Genomic DNA, 16591 nt, shown 5'->3' with positions numbered 1-16591 from the left:
CCTCTTCATATAAATCCATTTTCCAGTAATTTTTATTTATTCATGGAATTGAAGTTTATTTACGATCTGGAAAAGAATAAAAAGAACATTTTTAGAAACATTATTGATTTTTAACATATAAATTAATATTGATTAATGTGTAATGTTGAATGATTTTAAAGTTATTTTTACTAAGTTTATAATAAACAGAAATTCTATATGATATGCTTAAAATATTATATGCTTTAATTTGTACCTAACAATTAATAATTGTTTTACTAATTTTGATTTGTTTCCGATATAACCACAAACTTTAGAATAGATTAATTAATTTTTACAAATAGAAATTTAAACGAAATTTAGTGTTTAGACAAAAAATATTACAATAAATTTAAATTCAAATCATTCTTTTTAACTTTATCTTTGATTTTTTGTGTGATTATTTAAAAAAATAAAGAGACTTACTTTTCAAGCATGCTTCTGCGTCTCTACGCTTTCGTCATTAATCGGATCACATTTGAGACAGAGATCATCAATCCGATTAGCCTAGGGAAATTTTCTAATACTTACATTGAGTACCATTGTTCAATCCAATCCGAGATCCGATTAGTTATCGTAAACACCCTAGGCTGCGTTCAGATTCCCCACCCGAGTGCACCCAGGCACCTAAAGAGCGTTCAGATTCTTTTAGAGTGCCCCTACCGGACATTAGGTGGGTCGTTCACTTCATCACTCTGTCTATCCCGAGAGAGTGGAAAAACCACATGGGTCCTTGAGCCGGGTGAAACGGGTGGGTGACGTAAAGGTGCGTTCCAAAATGTATAGCTATAAAAATTTCTATATATTTGTGATAAAGCTCGTATATTTAAAACAAATTTAAAATAAAAAAATAAATTTAATTTAAAATATTATAGTAAATAAAAATTAAAATGTATAAATATAATAAAGAAAAACGTTAATAACCAAGTAAAGTTTAAATGTTTTGTTTATTATTCTGTTTATGTAATTACAGATTAATAAATATTAATCTTTTATTCTATTAACGTAAGGTTTCTTGGTCTACAGTCTCACAAAACTGTTATATAAATATTTATATTTGAGATTAGTATGTTAAAGATTTTTAGTATTATTAAATATTTTCTGATACTAATAAAATATACTGTTTGGCCTTTACTGTGTAAAGGCCATTCCTGAAATCGATTATTACAACTGTTTCGAAGATTGGAAAATCCGTTGGAATAAGTGTATTATATCAGGGAGGGATTACTTTGAAGGGGACGAAATTGATTTGCAAGAATAAATAAAGAATTTTCGAAATAAATGCAATGTCACCTTACTTTTTGGACACAGTAGTAATAGATGATATGCGCAATATATATCTTCATCTAATTTGTTAAAATAAAAATTTATTTTCATTGTTTAAATTGATTCGTCCTAGTCTACTAACATTTAATTTTCATCTACTTTAGTTATATTGATAAAAATATTCATAGTAAAATATTTATGTATTATCTTTATCGTTTATCTTAATTTATTATGTAATTTATTCTGAATCTGAGATATTTATGTTACTATTTCTCAGCGTTATTTGCTAAACACATCCAATGTTTGAGAGTGCGTTCAGATTCCATAAACCACTAGGGAGCTTTTCATTAGCTCCGCTCATTTACCCAGTCACCCAGAGATCACTCACCGGGTGGAGAATCTGAACGCAGCCCTACATGTAGGCTTGTTTTCTATTCCTGCACTAAACTGCACTGAAACGTTCTTTCTTGCTTTCACTAACTTTCAAATATATATCTATTTCATTTTAAGTGCACACTAATTCAAGGAGTTCAGGGCACGTATTACGCATTTGTTCGGAATTGATTCCGATCGGAATTATTCCGTTTTTCACTAAATTTCTATTGTGTTTTCTAGGGAAAACGGAATAATTCCGATCGGAATTGATTCCGAACAAATGCATAATACGCGCCCAGGAACAGAAAACAAACGGTATATGTACAGTCGTGTTCATTATAGTTGCGACACTTTTTCTTTGATGGTTTTTGGAATGTAGCCTTGCTCATCGAGCGGCAAACGTAATTGGTTGGATCCATAAGTAAGAACCAATCATGTTCTCAGCTCTTGTTATAGTTGAGCGTTCAGAAATGCATCCAAAAAAAAGTGTCGCAACTATAATGAAAACGACTGTACACCCAAGACTTTGATTCTGTCCATGGGGAAATTTTTCAAACTGAGAAGTCATCACTTTCTACATACTCGCAGTTCATGATTAATGAAACAACTAGAGCTTATTGGCCGTTACGTTAATCATAAACTGTAAATATGTAGAAAGATAGCGACTTCTCAGTTTGGAAAATTTCCCCATGGACAGAATCAAAGTCCTTGGGTGTATATACCGCAATCATTCCGCCATTTTGGCTCCAACATGCGGCACATTTAAAACGTGCATATGTGTATAAATGTATTCAAATAAAAAAAAAAGATAAATTATATAAATTAATTTTATTTACAATAGTTCTTATTCACATATAACGTTACGAGTTAGTACGCGTATCAAGTGCTCAATGTAAACTAGGCCAATATTGGCCTAGTTTACACCGAGCACTTGATATGCGTACTAACTCGTAACTTTCTATTAAATTATTTTACTTTTGACGATACGTGTATACATGATTCATATATTTAATTATCTTGATTCATATTGTACCAACTTAATATACTATTTTTTAAATTGATTGCCGAAATTAAGATAATTTAATAGGAAATTACTAGTTAGTGCGCGTATTAAGTGCTCGGTGTAAACTAGGCCAATTATTTACACCAAATACTTGATACGCGTAATATTTAGTAACTTTCTATTCAATTATCTTACTTTTGATAATAAATTTAATGAATAGTATATTAAGCTGGTATGTACAATATAAATCAAGATAATTAAATATAGATATTACGTATACATTTACACGTATTGTCGAAATTAAGACAATTTAATAGAAAGTTACTTGTTAGTATGCGTGTCAAGTGTTCGGTGTAAACTAGGTCTATATATACGTATTCTATATGCGTTAATATTAATATTTTTTTTTTAAGGTAAAATAGATGCGTATAATAAATGTTTTGATAAGTTTAAAAACAATATTGCGGCATGATGGCACAAAGTCTGTACAACAATTATTTAAAAACATTTCAATAAAGTCTAAAAGTTTTATTAGTACAAATTGAAAACCGCCTTTTTCCAGTAGATGGCGCCAGCGGTAAATGCTGGCGCCTAGAGTCCCATATAAAGAGAGAAGCGACATCGAACCCCCACCACAACCTTCAGTATCCAATTGAGTCCTCCACCGCCGTTTTGGGACCGCTTTAACGTCATCAAACACCATTCGTATCATTCTGCAAACAGCTGTGGTCACAATATGGCTGCTCGCTTAGCCAATCAAGTATCAATCAGATTACCAATCAGAGCTTCGGACATCAATGTCGCTTCTCTCTTTATATAGGACTCTACTGGCGCCAAACGTTAGATCAAAAATTTTAAATGTAAGGTTGGGCATCTGGCAACAATTCTTTATCATTGCAGTTGTGAATTTTTATCGGCGTTATATATTTTTTTGTGATCGAAAATGTCGAAATTTGTGCCCAATAAGCGTCATTTGCGGGAAGTTTTGCTTTTTGCCTTCAATTCGAAAAAATCTGTGGCTGAGGAGCGTCGAATGATTGTAAAAACTTATGGTGAGGCTTCCATTAGTGAAAGAACGTGTCGAGAATGGTTCCAACGCTTCAAAAGTGGTGATTTCGGCGTAGAAGACAAGGAGCGTCCCGGACAGGTGAAAAAGTTTGAAGACGCACAATTGGAAACATTACTGAATGAAGATTCATCTCAAACGCAACAGGAGCTTGCAGATTTATTGGGCGTGACTCAACAAGCTATTTCACATCGTTTGAAAACCATGGGAATGATCCAAAAGCATGGACACTGGGTGCCATACGAATTAAAGCCGAGAGACGTCGAACGGCGTTTTTTCGCGTGCGAACAGCTGCTCCAACGGCAAAAACGGAAGGGTTTTCTGCATCATATTGTAACCGGCGATGAAAAGTGGATCCATTATGATAATCCAAAGCGAAAAAAATCGTGGGGCTACCGCGGCCATGCATCAACATCGACGGCCAAGCCAAACATCCATGGCTCGAAGCTCATGCTGTGTATTTGGTGGGACCAGCTCGGCGTGATTTATTATGAGCTGTTGCAACCGGGTGAAACCATCACAGAAGCTCGCTACCGAACACAACTAATGCGTTTGAGCTGAGCATTGCAGGAAAAACGGCCACAATACGAGCAAAGACACGAAAAAGTGATGTTGCTGCACGACAACGCTCGGCCACATGTTGCTCAGGTCGTTAAAACCTATCTGGAAACATTGAAATGGGATGTCTTACCTCATCCGCCGTATTCTCCTGACATCGCCCCTTACCACTTGTTTCGATCAATGGCGCATGGCCTGGCTGAGCAGCACTTCCATTATTACGAAGAGGCCAAAAACTGGGTCGATTCGTGGATCGCCGCAAAAGACGAGCAGTTTTTTCGACGCGGGATTCGTATGCTGCCCGAAAGGTGGGAGAAAGTAGTGGCCAGCGATGGACAATACTTTCAAGAATAAGTATGTAACCATTTTTCAACAATCAATCCTCAAATTTTGACAAAAAACGGCGGTTTTCAATTTGTACTCCTAATAATTTATTTAAAATTAGGCATGTTTTAAACGTTTAATATCGTTTTATTTCTCAGAGTACAACAATAACACAACAGATCTAACGCATCTCACGGTGTCTCACGGTAAATAAATACCTCTGCGCCGCCAACTGTCGGACTAACAGATATAACAATTTTAAAAGTGCAATTTGTTTGCTAGTCGTTTGCTAGTGTTTGCACGTTTTTTTGTTTCGTTTGCATATTAATTAGTTTAAACAAAAAATCAAAATTAAAATTTGGACAAATTTGGACAAGTAAAAAGCTGTTTTAGCCTTTACCTCGTGATTTCCTGAATAATTCAGTGTCGAATCGTTTGCTAATCGTTTGCTAGTTCCGAATATATAAGTATTATTCTAATTATATATATATATATATATTTTTTTTTACAGATTCCAGCATAAGTTAGCGGTTACGGCCTGCATAAACCAACCTGAAGGCTATAAAGACTATAATACACACCTTCCATAACCGTAAGACGTACTGTAAGAATTAGCCAATCACAGTCGAGAATTAAGAAATAAGAATCTGAATTCTCGACTGTGATTGGCTAATTCTTACGGTACGTCTTAAGGTTGATTCATGCAGGACATAACTACTAACTTATGCCGTAATCTGGAAGAAATTGACCAATCATAGTCGATTATTCAATAAACTAATTATGATTGGTCAATTTCTTATAGATTCCGGCATAAGTTAGCGGTTACGGTCTGCATAAATCAACCTTTATGGTTACGGTTATGGAAGGTGTGTGTTATAGCTTTAAAGGGCCTCGCACATGAAATGCATAACATAACATAAGCATAACATAAGACTGACGGACCAATGAAAGTGTTATGTAAATCAATATGGCGACTTTATGCTGGATGCTCATTGGCCCATCGGTCTTATGTTGTGCTTGTGTTACGTTATGCATTTCATGTGCGAGGCCCTTTAAGGTTGGTTTATGCAGGCCATAACCACTAACTTATGCCGGTGCCATAAAAGTTGGAAGATAGGAAACCTATGCTTCCGTTTATCGAGACTTTCCATATGCCGGTGACTTATGGCTCTGGCAGACCAGCGCGATTTGCGACACGCGACGCACGATTATCCAATAGGCGTACGTCTTTTCAAAAAATTGTAAACGCCTATTGGATAATCGCGCGTCGCGTGTCGCAAATCGCGCTGGTCTGCCAGAGCCATTATGCCGCAACGACTTATGCCGTAAAGTTGACTCAACTTTAACTTTACGGCATAAGTCAAGAGCTTACGGTCTTCATGACAATATTGAAAGTAATCAAAAGCGATCAAAGGTTATAATTATAATAGTATCATTTTTACAGTGGGCTTGTTTTCTATTCCTGCACTAGACTGCACTGGAACGTTCCTTCTTGCTTTCGTTAACTTTCAAACATCTATCTATTTCATTTTAAGTGTACACTAATTCAGAGAGTTCAGGAACAGAAAACAAACGGAGTATTTGTGCGGTTTAAAAACAGAATAGAAATATTAAATAACGATATTAAACTGATAACTTTAGTGGAAAGATATAACATTTAGATACTTACAATAACGTAATAACAAATTTGTGTTCAGGACTTATTGGGTGCTTTCCAACAAGAGACACAGGCGACACTGTGTAACACAGTATCTACATTGGTGCTTTCCAACTATGACACAGAGAGACACAAAGCGACACTGCAAAACACAGCTGAATCTTATAGCGTTTTCGATTGGGAAAAAGTTAGTGCGCACCAGTGCGCACTCAGTTTACGCCAACACTGAACAAGTTCCATGAGTTGCACTGAATAGTGCAAATGCAAAAGAACACGCCCAAATTTTCAGTGCAAGTGTCACTTGAGTTAATTATAATAGATCACGCAAAAAAGAAAAAAAGTAACCTCGAAAAAGTAATCTCGTACTTAGTAAGTAATAATTTTTACTATATATAATTAAATAGTATATAATCATTAAAAAAATGCTATTATATTACATCAAGTAATTAATTATATTTTAAAAAAGGTATAAAATTGATGTATTTGTATAAAAGATATAACTTACGGTGTCAGTATCCATTTTTTTCACACATGCTATATAATTTACAGTTTTTGGAATCATTCTTCTAGTTCGGAAGATTGCAATTATTTCTTCTTCCTTGCTTGAACTAGAAGATTCCAAAAATGTCTCCAAAATATTAAAAAGATTCAAATCCGGATTGCTCATTCTTTCAAATTTGAAACTTTGTTCGTTATTGCTTACAATAATGCACTGGGCACGTATTATGCATTTGTTCGGAATCAATTCCGATCGGAATTATTCCATTTTCCCTAGAAAACACAATAGAAATTTAGTGAAAAACGGAATAATTCCGATCGGAATCAATTCCGAACAAATGCGTAATACGTGCCCTGATGCTTGCATGCATCCGGTGCACTGAACTGGCACGGTCAAAATATCTCGTGCCACTTAGTGCGCACTGAGTGCGCACTATGCGAGTGTCGTGCGTTCAAACGAACATGTGACACTAGCCAAGTGCGCATTAGCACTGCCAATCGAACACGCGCTTGACACTGAATGCAGCTAGTGCATCCCAATCGAAAACGCTATTAAGGGTTTATTCCGAAAGTTCTATCGAAAATATCTCTTTTAATAATAAAGTTGGTAACACTGTAACTAACTACGTTGTGTTCCGTAATGTAAGTTGAATTTGTGATTATCGTTGGCTTGCAAAGATCAGCAGAGAGGTTAGTTTAATTTCTTGTAATTTAATTATTTATAAAATAATTTTAATGACGTATTATTTATTAAAATAATTCTAATCATGTATTATTAAAATGATATTTACTAACAATAATTTTTATTTTGAAATAAGAATTAAGCAAAAGATGGATTTTCAAAAAATCCGTGATGCTAAAAATCAGAAGTTCTTTAAATTATTAGATTAATTTTAAATTATTAATTGTAAGTAAATTAGATTATATCTGTTTGTATGCACTAATAGTGCATGATAAAATTTATTTTGTTTAAGTAGTTGGAGAGGCTACAGTAGCTTAGCTGGCATGCTTATAAATGTTAGACTTTTATTAGGTATTATTATAATATAATTTCATACTTATTTCATACAAAATCAAATAAAATTTTTAAAAAATAATATCAATATTGGCAATATCAAAAAATTTATTTCACAAACAAACTTTGCAGTTAATTTCCAGTTTTTGGAAGTTCTTGTGCCCCTTAATTCCTATTTTAAAATCAAAATTATTGTTAATAAATAATATTTTAATCAATAATACATGATTACAATTATTTTATAAATAATTAAAATATAAGAAATTAAACTAACCTCTTTGCTGATCTTTGCAAGCCAACGATAATCGCAAATTCAACTTACATTACGGAACACAGCGTAGTTAGTTACAGTGTTACCAACTTTATGATTAAAAAGACTATTTTCAATAGAACTTTCGGAATACACCCTAAGTTTGGCCGTGTCAGACATCAATAGTGCCAACATATCGGGCAAATAAATTATTTTTTCAAGTGTGGTACTGGTACATTTTAGTCATGTTCAGTTATGTTTTGTCGCCTTAACATACAAAATTAAAATTATAGTTTGAACCTTTCGTTTCTTTACATGCTATACATTTTTAAATTAGCACAATGGACTTATATTTTTACTAAAAATGTCTCGTGTTTGAAAATAACGTGCCAAACCCAGAATTTTTAGATGGTAATCAAGGGAGGGTCCCAGATGCGCACAGACCCAATTGGACACCACTAATTAGGCGGCCGATGCCTAGAGTATTTCCGTTGGTTGGGTTAGATTAGATTACGTGATTGGTGGTGTCCAATTGGGTCCGTGCGCATCTGGGACCCTCCCGTAATCAATATTCATTATTTTTATTTAAAGAATTGTATAAGCCTAAGAAACAATGCATTCGTTGATTATTCATTATTCATACGTATTTCATCGGATTAATTTGCAAGTTTATTCTTTTGTCGGCATTGTAAAGAAGTTATTCCTACGTTGGATAATGTAAAATTCCTTCTTTAACGAGTCTGGATTTTCTACGGATAGATTTCTGATTCAATTGAAATCTGTGTTTTTTACTAAGTCAGTCGTTTACGCACTCTAGTGACCGTGTTTGGTAACTTATCTATTCCAATTAGACTACACAACTGTGTTACACTGGTTGTGTTCCGATATTAACTGCCAGTACTGAAAATGTATAGTATATGTGACGTGAACTATAAATTTTCAGTACTGCCAGTAAAAACGGAACACAGCCACTGTGGGTGTTTACGATAACTAATCGGATCTCGGATTGGATTGAACAATGGTACTCAACGTAGGTATAGAAAATTTCCCTAGGCTAATCAGATTGACGATCTCTGTCTCAAATGTGATCCGATTGATGACGAAAGCGTGGAGACGCAGAAGCATGCTTGAAAAGTAAGTCTCTTTATTTTTTTAAATAATAACACAAAAAATCAAAGATAAAGTTAAAAAGAATGATTTGAATTTAGATTTATTGTAATATTTTTTGTCTAAACACTAAATTTTGTTTAAATTTTTATTTGTAAAAATTAATTAATCTATTCTAAAGTTTGTGGTTATATCGGAAACAAATCAAAATTAATAAAACAATTATTAATTGTTAGGTACAAATTAAAGCATATAATATTTTAAGCATATCATATAAAATTCCTGTTTATTATAAACTTAGTAAAAATAACTTTGAAATCATTCAACTACATTACACATTAATCAATATTAATTTATATGTTAAAAATCAATAATGTTTCTAAAAATGTTCTTTTTATTCTTTTCCAGATCGTAAATAAACTTCAATTCCATGAATAAATAAAAATTACTGGAAAATGGATTTATATGAAGAGGGCATTATTGAACAATATCAATTTGTGCTATCTTAAAATTTGTAAAATCTACTTTTCTATATTAGTTGTTTATTAGAGAGTAATAATATAAAAATGGAATATACGCATCATATATGCATACAATTATTTGAATTTTATTTATGTATATTCCGTTCTTATATTATTACTCTCTAATGAACAACTAACAAAGAATAGCAGATTTTACAAATTTTAAGTTAGTACAAATTGATATTGTTCAATAATACCCTTTTCATGTCAATCCATTTTCCAGTAATTTTTATTTATTCTTGGAGTTGAAGTTTATTTACGATCTGGAAAAGAATAAAAAAGACATTTTCAGAGACATTATTGATTTTTAACATATAAATTAATATTGATTAATGTGTAATGTAGTTGAATAATTTCAAAGTTATTTTTACTAAGTTTATAATAAACAGGAATTCTATATGATATGCTTGAAATATTATGTGCTTTAATATGTAGTTAACAATTAATAATTGTTTTATTAATTTTGATTTGTTTCCGATATAACCACAAACTTAAGAATAGATTAAATAATTTTTACAAACAAAAATTTAAACGAAATCCAGTGTTTAGACAAAAAAAATTACAATAAATTTAAATCATTATTTTTAATTTTATCTTTGATTTTTTGTGTTATTATTTAAAAAAATAAAGAGACTTACTTTTCAAGCATGCTTCTTGGTCTCCACGCTTTCGTCATCAATCGGATTTCATTTGAGACAGCAATCCGATTAGCCTAGGGAAATTTTCTATACTTACGTTGAGTACCATTGTTCAATCCAATCCGAGATCCGATTAGTTATCGTAAACACCCTGTGTCTCTCTGTGTGACACTGTGTCACACTGTAACACTCTTGCACTCTTGTTGGAAAGCACCCATTGTGTTTCGATTAAAGCGAAACTTGATAAGTTTATGTTTAATCAATTCAAATAATGTATAAAAACATTGAGATGTCATTCTTGTATATTTTACAAAATGTTCTTCATCTACTGTTTTCAGATCATAGAATAAATTGTGAAAATGACCTTTAATTATTCTTTTTCTATTTATCGGACATACAGTCGTGAGCTAAAAGGTTGCAACACATTTTCCTCGATGGTTTTTGGAATGTAGATTTGCTCATTGATCGGCGAACGTAATTGGTTGGATCCACAGGTAAGAACCAATTATGTTCGCCGTTTGATGAGCAAGTCTACATTTCAAAAACAATCGAAGAAAATGTGTTGCAACTTTTTAGCTCACGACTGTACACCCCAATGACGTTTTCTTCTGTGATTTTTAGTTGCAACATAATAAAAGCCAAGGATTATTAAAAACATTCCCGTGTAATACAATCATTTGTATTATCCATTGTTAAAGAAACTTTTTTTATTATTAAGTTTTTACGACGCGGCGTGATCACAGAATGATTTAGGTTAAATCATACGGCATACAGCAAACCTCGATAAACCACATCAAATTTTATGGCATAAGTCAACGGCACTTAAGTTACCGGCATATGGTTATGGCCTGCATAAACCAACCTTAAAGACATAAAGGTTGGTTTATGCAGACCGTAAACGTTAACTTATGCCGGAATCTATAAGAAATTGACCAATCATAGTCGATTATTCTTCTATAAGTTGATTATGATTGGTTAATTTCTTACAGATTCCGGCATAAGTTAGCGGTTATGGCCTGCATAAACCAACTTTTAAATGAATTATTCATATTTTTTATGTAAAAAATGAAAAATAATGTTTAAACAATAATAAAAGATAAAAAAATATTTAGAAAATATTTTTCCCCAAAAATTCTTAAAAATCTTGAAAATGTGATAAAATAACATATTCCCATTAAAAAAATCTACATATTTTTATATTAGAATTTTTTTTTATTAAATTAAATTTCAGTATTATAATTTCATTTTCTTGTATTTTATGTTTTATTATTAAAAGTATGATATAGTATACTTTTATCGTTTCACATTTGTGCAACAGGTTTTAAACCCAATAAACTAAAGCATTTCTCTAAAACAAGCGCAGTAACTTCCGCAAGTAAAAGACGACCCATATTTATATTCACAATTTCACCAGATTGATTCTTCTCTACACAGTAGCATTTATCATAAAATTCCGTAAATGCGCAAGAAACCTCGTAACAAAACTCGCACAACGGATGCAAGTATAAGTCTTTATTAATGTCAAGAATTACGTCAGGAAATTTTAATAGTACTTTGGCTAGCTTCCATTCTTTTTCGTGCTCTAGTGAGATCGGAATTTCTTGCAAGCGCTGTCGCAACTCATCCTTCGTAACATTCGCCGTTCTGGCGATAGAACGAATGCGAGTTAACGCATATAGTAAATAAACAGCTGTATTGCCTTTATCCTCTAGCATTTTATCAAATGAAAATACGTACTCGTGATTTCTATTGTGTAATAAATCGGCATATTTTATACAACCGTATGCCACAGATTCTTGGGCTGCTCTGAGCTCTTCGTCAGATAATACTTTGTCGCGTCCTTTCTCTTTCAATTTCTGTAATGCTCTCTTCAAGCCTGAACAATATACCAGTAATTAATGAATAGAAATAAAATATAAAATAATAATATCAAACTTACAATTAAAATTGCTTCATTACCTTCGTCTAATAACTCGCTAAGTTTTACAGTATCACCGGACCTTGTTTTAAATTTCTTCTTGTCTTCACCTAAGACAACACCAAAGCCAACGTGATCCATCCTGTGAAAGCTTTTCAAGATACCTGCTCTTTTGGCACAGCTTTCCAACATTTGAAAATGTAAAGACTGACCAGCATCTGTCACATATATCAACTGTAAAAGTACAAAAAGAGAATTTATTAATTTATTAAGTTAATTTATTGATAAATTAAAAATGTGATATTCATAGTATGTAATACTTGCCCAATCTGCCTTTTCCTTTTCGACACGATGCTTAATAGCAGCCATATCTGATGTGTCATATGTAAAACCACCATCAGATTTTACTATAGTTAAAGGTATCCCACTACCATGTATCTCTCCCCACATCACTTTTCGCCCATTATCTTCTTCCAGCATATTTTTTGATTTTAAATCTAGTACTATTGACTCCATATACTTCTGATAAAATGATTCACCTCTTTCTGTTAATTTGATATCCAGTCGAACGTACAGTTTTTCGAATTCTATATCAAACGTAAGAATAATTATTAAAATACTTTCTTCCAGAATAAATAATAATGAATTATTATATATGACACAGCTATTCACCTTGTCTAGATACATCACATATCATTTTCCATGCTTTTGTTATATTAGGCTCAAAAGCCTGTAATTTAACAACACACTCATATGCACGTTTTTTGAATTCTTCATCTTCATCAAATCTAGTTTTAGATTCTTTGTAGAAAGACTGTATAAATATAATATATAAATAATCAATTATAAACATATACTGATATATATATATATATATATATATATATATATATATATTAATATATAAAATACAATTATCATAAAGAGAGTATAAAAATGTGTACTCAAATTTTGTAAAAGAATTTTCTGAGAATTCTTCCTGGTTTTTTCAGGTATTTTATTCAAAATTCCAAATAAGATTAAAGTTTTTAATGTAGATCTTTTAATGAAGCTTTAAAATAAATTTATTTCGTTATATTTTTTTTATATTTCTTAAATATATCATTACAAAAAAAAGCCATTTAAATTTTGACTATTAAATTTGAGAAAGTATGAAAAAATAAATAAAAACAAAACGACATATAATGATTTGTCCGCAATGATCTAGCAAAATCTAGCTCACTAAAAGTACAGAATAACGAAATTAAACATACAACGCCAATTTGAAACAATATATTGTGTTTTATTGTCACTAACTTTTTAATAAAAATTCACGAATCATAATAATGTATATGTATATAGATGTACATGCCATACTTATTACCAATGTACTGTTATCTAATTTTTATGTGGCATAAAAATTAGAAAAAAAAACAATTTTGCCAAAAAAAGAAACAGAATTTAAATTTAAAAATAAAATTTCAAAAATTTCACCAAGTTCCAATAAAATTTTACAACATCCATAATTTTTAAGGATAAAAGAAATTCCCTCAAAATTGTAAGTTTTTCTCATTTTTTCCGGTAGTAAACACCTTATTATAGTTTAAAACTTAAAAAAATTTTTTTACATTTTTTAAATACTTACGTTCTCAAAAACAAATTCTTGTTTAGTATTATAAAATAAGTTTATGAATATCGATAAAAGTTTTTGCCGATATTCATACAAATAACAAATATATAAAGTATTTTTAAGTTATACGGCATCTACCATTTAATGAATGCTTTAAACACGTTTTTTTTTAAATAAAATTTTTCGAAACTAAATTGACATTTTTCAAAAACTACTAAACTTATCTACTTCAAGTTTTGCGCACGCGCACGTACGCACACACATACATACGCACAATACGTGTTTATCACATGAACTAGGATTATTGTAATATTTATAAATTAATTTGTTCATACATATTAAATTTAAAAAGTTTTGTTAGTACAAGTAAAAAAACATTTATTTTTTAAACGTCATCTTAACAATTTGCAATACTTTTCATTTATTCTAGTTCAGACTAAACCAGTATAACTAAACCAGACTCGTAACTAAAAAATTTTTAGAAATTTTTTGTTTTAGTTAAGTTTGAAGGCTGTAATTGTCAGCCATTGAGACATGTTTTCTTTTGCACTATATTTTTAATAACCTTATATAATATAGATACTAATAAATATTGCAAAAAATGATCTTTTTTGCAATTTTTTAAAAATAAAATTTCTGCACATATTTTCTATACTTTTACACATCTACATTATATACATTTAATGAACATCCACAAATTTTTGTATAGTTAATGTCCAATTCCACAAATGTAAATTAATTGTAATCTTAGGTTAATTGATTCTTTATTTTTTCTAATTTATAGGACTAGAAAAAGATAGAGTAGATTAAATCAAAATCAAAGTTAATCTACATTGATAAAACTAAACATTAGCTATACAAAAATTGATAGATGATAAAGTATATATAAAGTAGATGTATAAAAATATATAAAATATATGTAGTTTTATTTTTAAAAAATTAAAAAAATAGGCTACTTTTTTGCATTCTAGATCATTATATTTTTTTTTAAATATCACACAAATCATGTAATCACCTGAAGATCCTGGATTGGAGGTGCAACAGTTAAATAATTCGGAAACATATCTTGAAGATGCGCTATTAACATACCAAACTGTGTACCCCAGTCACCTACATGATTGAGTCTTAATACATCATGTCCTAAGTATTCTAACAGCCTTGAAATACTATCTCCAATTATCGTGGATCTCAAGTGTCCCACATGCATTTCCTTGGCAATATTAGGACTAGAAAAATCCACAATCACCCTCTTTTTCTTGACATATGGGGGAAGAACATCACCAGCCCACAACCAACTGCGCAAAATGGATTGTCCAAATTCACGTTTTAGGTGCACATTTATAAAGCCTGCACCAGCCATTTCATATTTTTCAACAATGAAAGATACGTTCAGCTTGGACATAATTTCTTTAGCAACATCACGTGGAGTTATTTTAGTACCTGTGATAATAAGGAATAAATAAATAAAATAAATATATATATATATATATATATATATATATATATATATATATATATATATATATATAGCGAGGGGGAATTCACAACCCAAAATTTTGTACACCAATGCCGATTTTTGGCATTGTGTGAAACACTGCCGACATTTTTGTACACTGCCGACAATGCTTATTGTTAGTCAATGCCTACAATGCCGTCAATCCTATATTAAAATTAAGGCAATGCCATGCAATTATGAACACTACCGCGTGCCCATTATCATACGCCAATGCCTGCACAAGAATTCTAAAGCTTTCCCGAAGTATTCAAAAATTTTTGTGCTCAACCCCATGATCGACTCTGAAGTGAGCTCACCACTCCCCAACCACTGACGACAATGCCGTCAATATTATAGGTCACTGCTTACTTTTTTCGGCAGTCCACTGCCGAAATTTTGTACACCAATGCCGGCTGTGAATTTCCCCTCGATATATAGTAAATTTCATTAAACAAAATTTTAAAAGTACTTTTAGGTAGCCAATTACCAGAAATACTTAGAAGTTGGGCCAAGGGCATGGCACTGTTACATTGATAATCTCCAAATTTGGGATTAGAGCTGGTAGTTACTATTACAGGTGGATCCGTTATGTCAGGATACGTGGTACTAATAGCCTTGTGAAAAATTGAACAAAGTTGGTCTCTTATACTCAATGTCTCTGCAGTTCCGAATAAATCCATCTTATGGTCTAGTTTATCTTTTTGCATTTCTATGGTCTACAAAAAATTATTATAAGGAATAAAAATATGCTAAATAGATAACAGCTTAAAAATAAAAATTCTAGAATAATAATGTGAAGTTTCTACACTTGAAAATTTACTCTTTTGAGTATTGTTATTCTCTGCGTTAACTTCACATTCTCCTGTTGTAATTTTTCAAAATCCTCCTTAGTTATATCACTCGGAATATCGGTCGTTGGAGTGATGCTCTGTTGGAGTGATTCGAGTTGCTGTTTTAAAGCGATTATTTCTCTCTCCTGCAATATTGGATAACAAATAAATTGCATAACCTCTAAACTATCCATCGATTTACAAATTTCTAATGTAGCAGCATAATTATTAGAAAGTAATTGTTAAAGAAATTTACCGCTAATGACGCTCTTTCGTTAAATGAGTCTATATCCTTTTTAGACAACATTTCAACGTTTCTTCACTTTACACGAAGCTTCGTGAACAACGTGGTCAATTTAAAAGTGTTTGAAAGAGACATCGTCAGATTGTTAGTATTACCACAGATGTCACCATGGTGTAAGAATACTAGGGCCGGTATTCAT

At 31.6% G+C, this 16591-nt stretch overlaps 1 protein-coding gene across 3 annotated transcripts; it reads right to left on the bottom strand.

The window, feature by feature from the left end:
• Window positions 1-11529: 11529 nt before the first annotated feature.
• Window positions 11530-16591, bottom strand: LOC105194843 (probable arginine--tRNA ligase, cytoplasmic). Of its 3 annotated transcripts, XM_039448544.1 has the most exons (9): window positions 16405-16591; window positions 16139-16294; window positions 15806-16034; window positions 14839-15263; window positions 12887-13028; window positions 12539-12801; window positions 12256-12448; window positions 12034-12172; window positions 11530-11940 (listed from the first exon to the last, which is right to left on the bottom strand). In XM_039448544.1, exons 1-9 carry the CDS (start codon window positions 16453-16455, stop codon window positions 11598-11600), a joined length of 1941 nt encoding a protein of 646 aa, XP_039304478.1. In that variant the 5' UTR covers window positions 16456-16591; the 3' UTR covers window positions 11530-11597. The 3 variants fall into 3 exon arrangements, with proteins under 3 accessions (XP_039304478.1, XP_039304476.1, XP_039304484.1); XM_039448542.1 differs by having other exon boundaries at window positions 11530-12172; window positions 16405-16590; XM_039448550.1 differs by lacking the exon at window positions 16405-16591 and having other exon boundaries at window positions 11598-12172; window positions 16125-16294.

Source organism: Solenopsis invicta, chromosome 1 (genome assembly GCF_016802725.1).
Source record: "Solenopsis invicta isolate M01_SB chromosome 1, UNIL_Sinv_3.0, whole genome shotgun sequence".
NCBI lineage: Eukaryota > Metazoa > Arthropoda > Insecta > Hymenoptera > Formicidae > Solenopsis > Solenopsis invicta.
The sequence above is the reverse complement of the archived record's forward strand: the minus strand, read 5'-3'. Positions and strand labels throughout refer to the sequence as shown.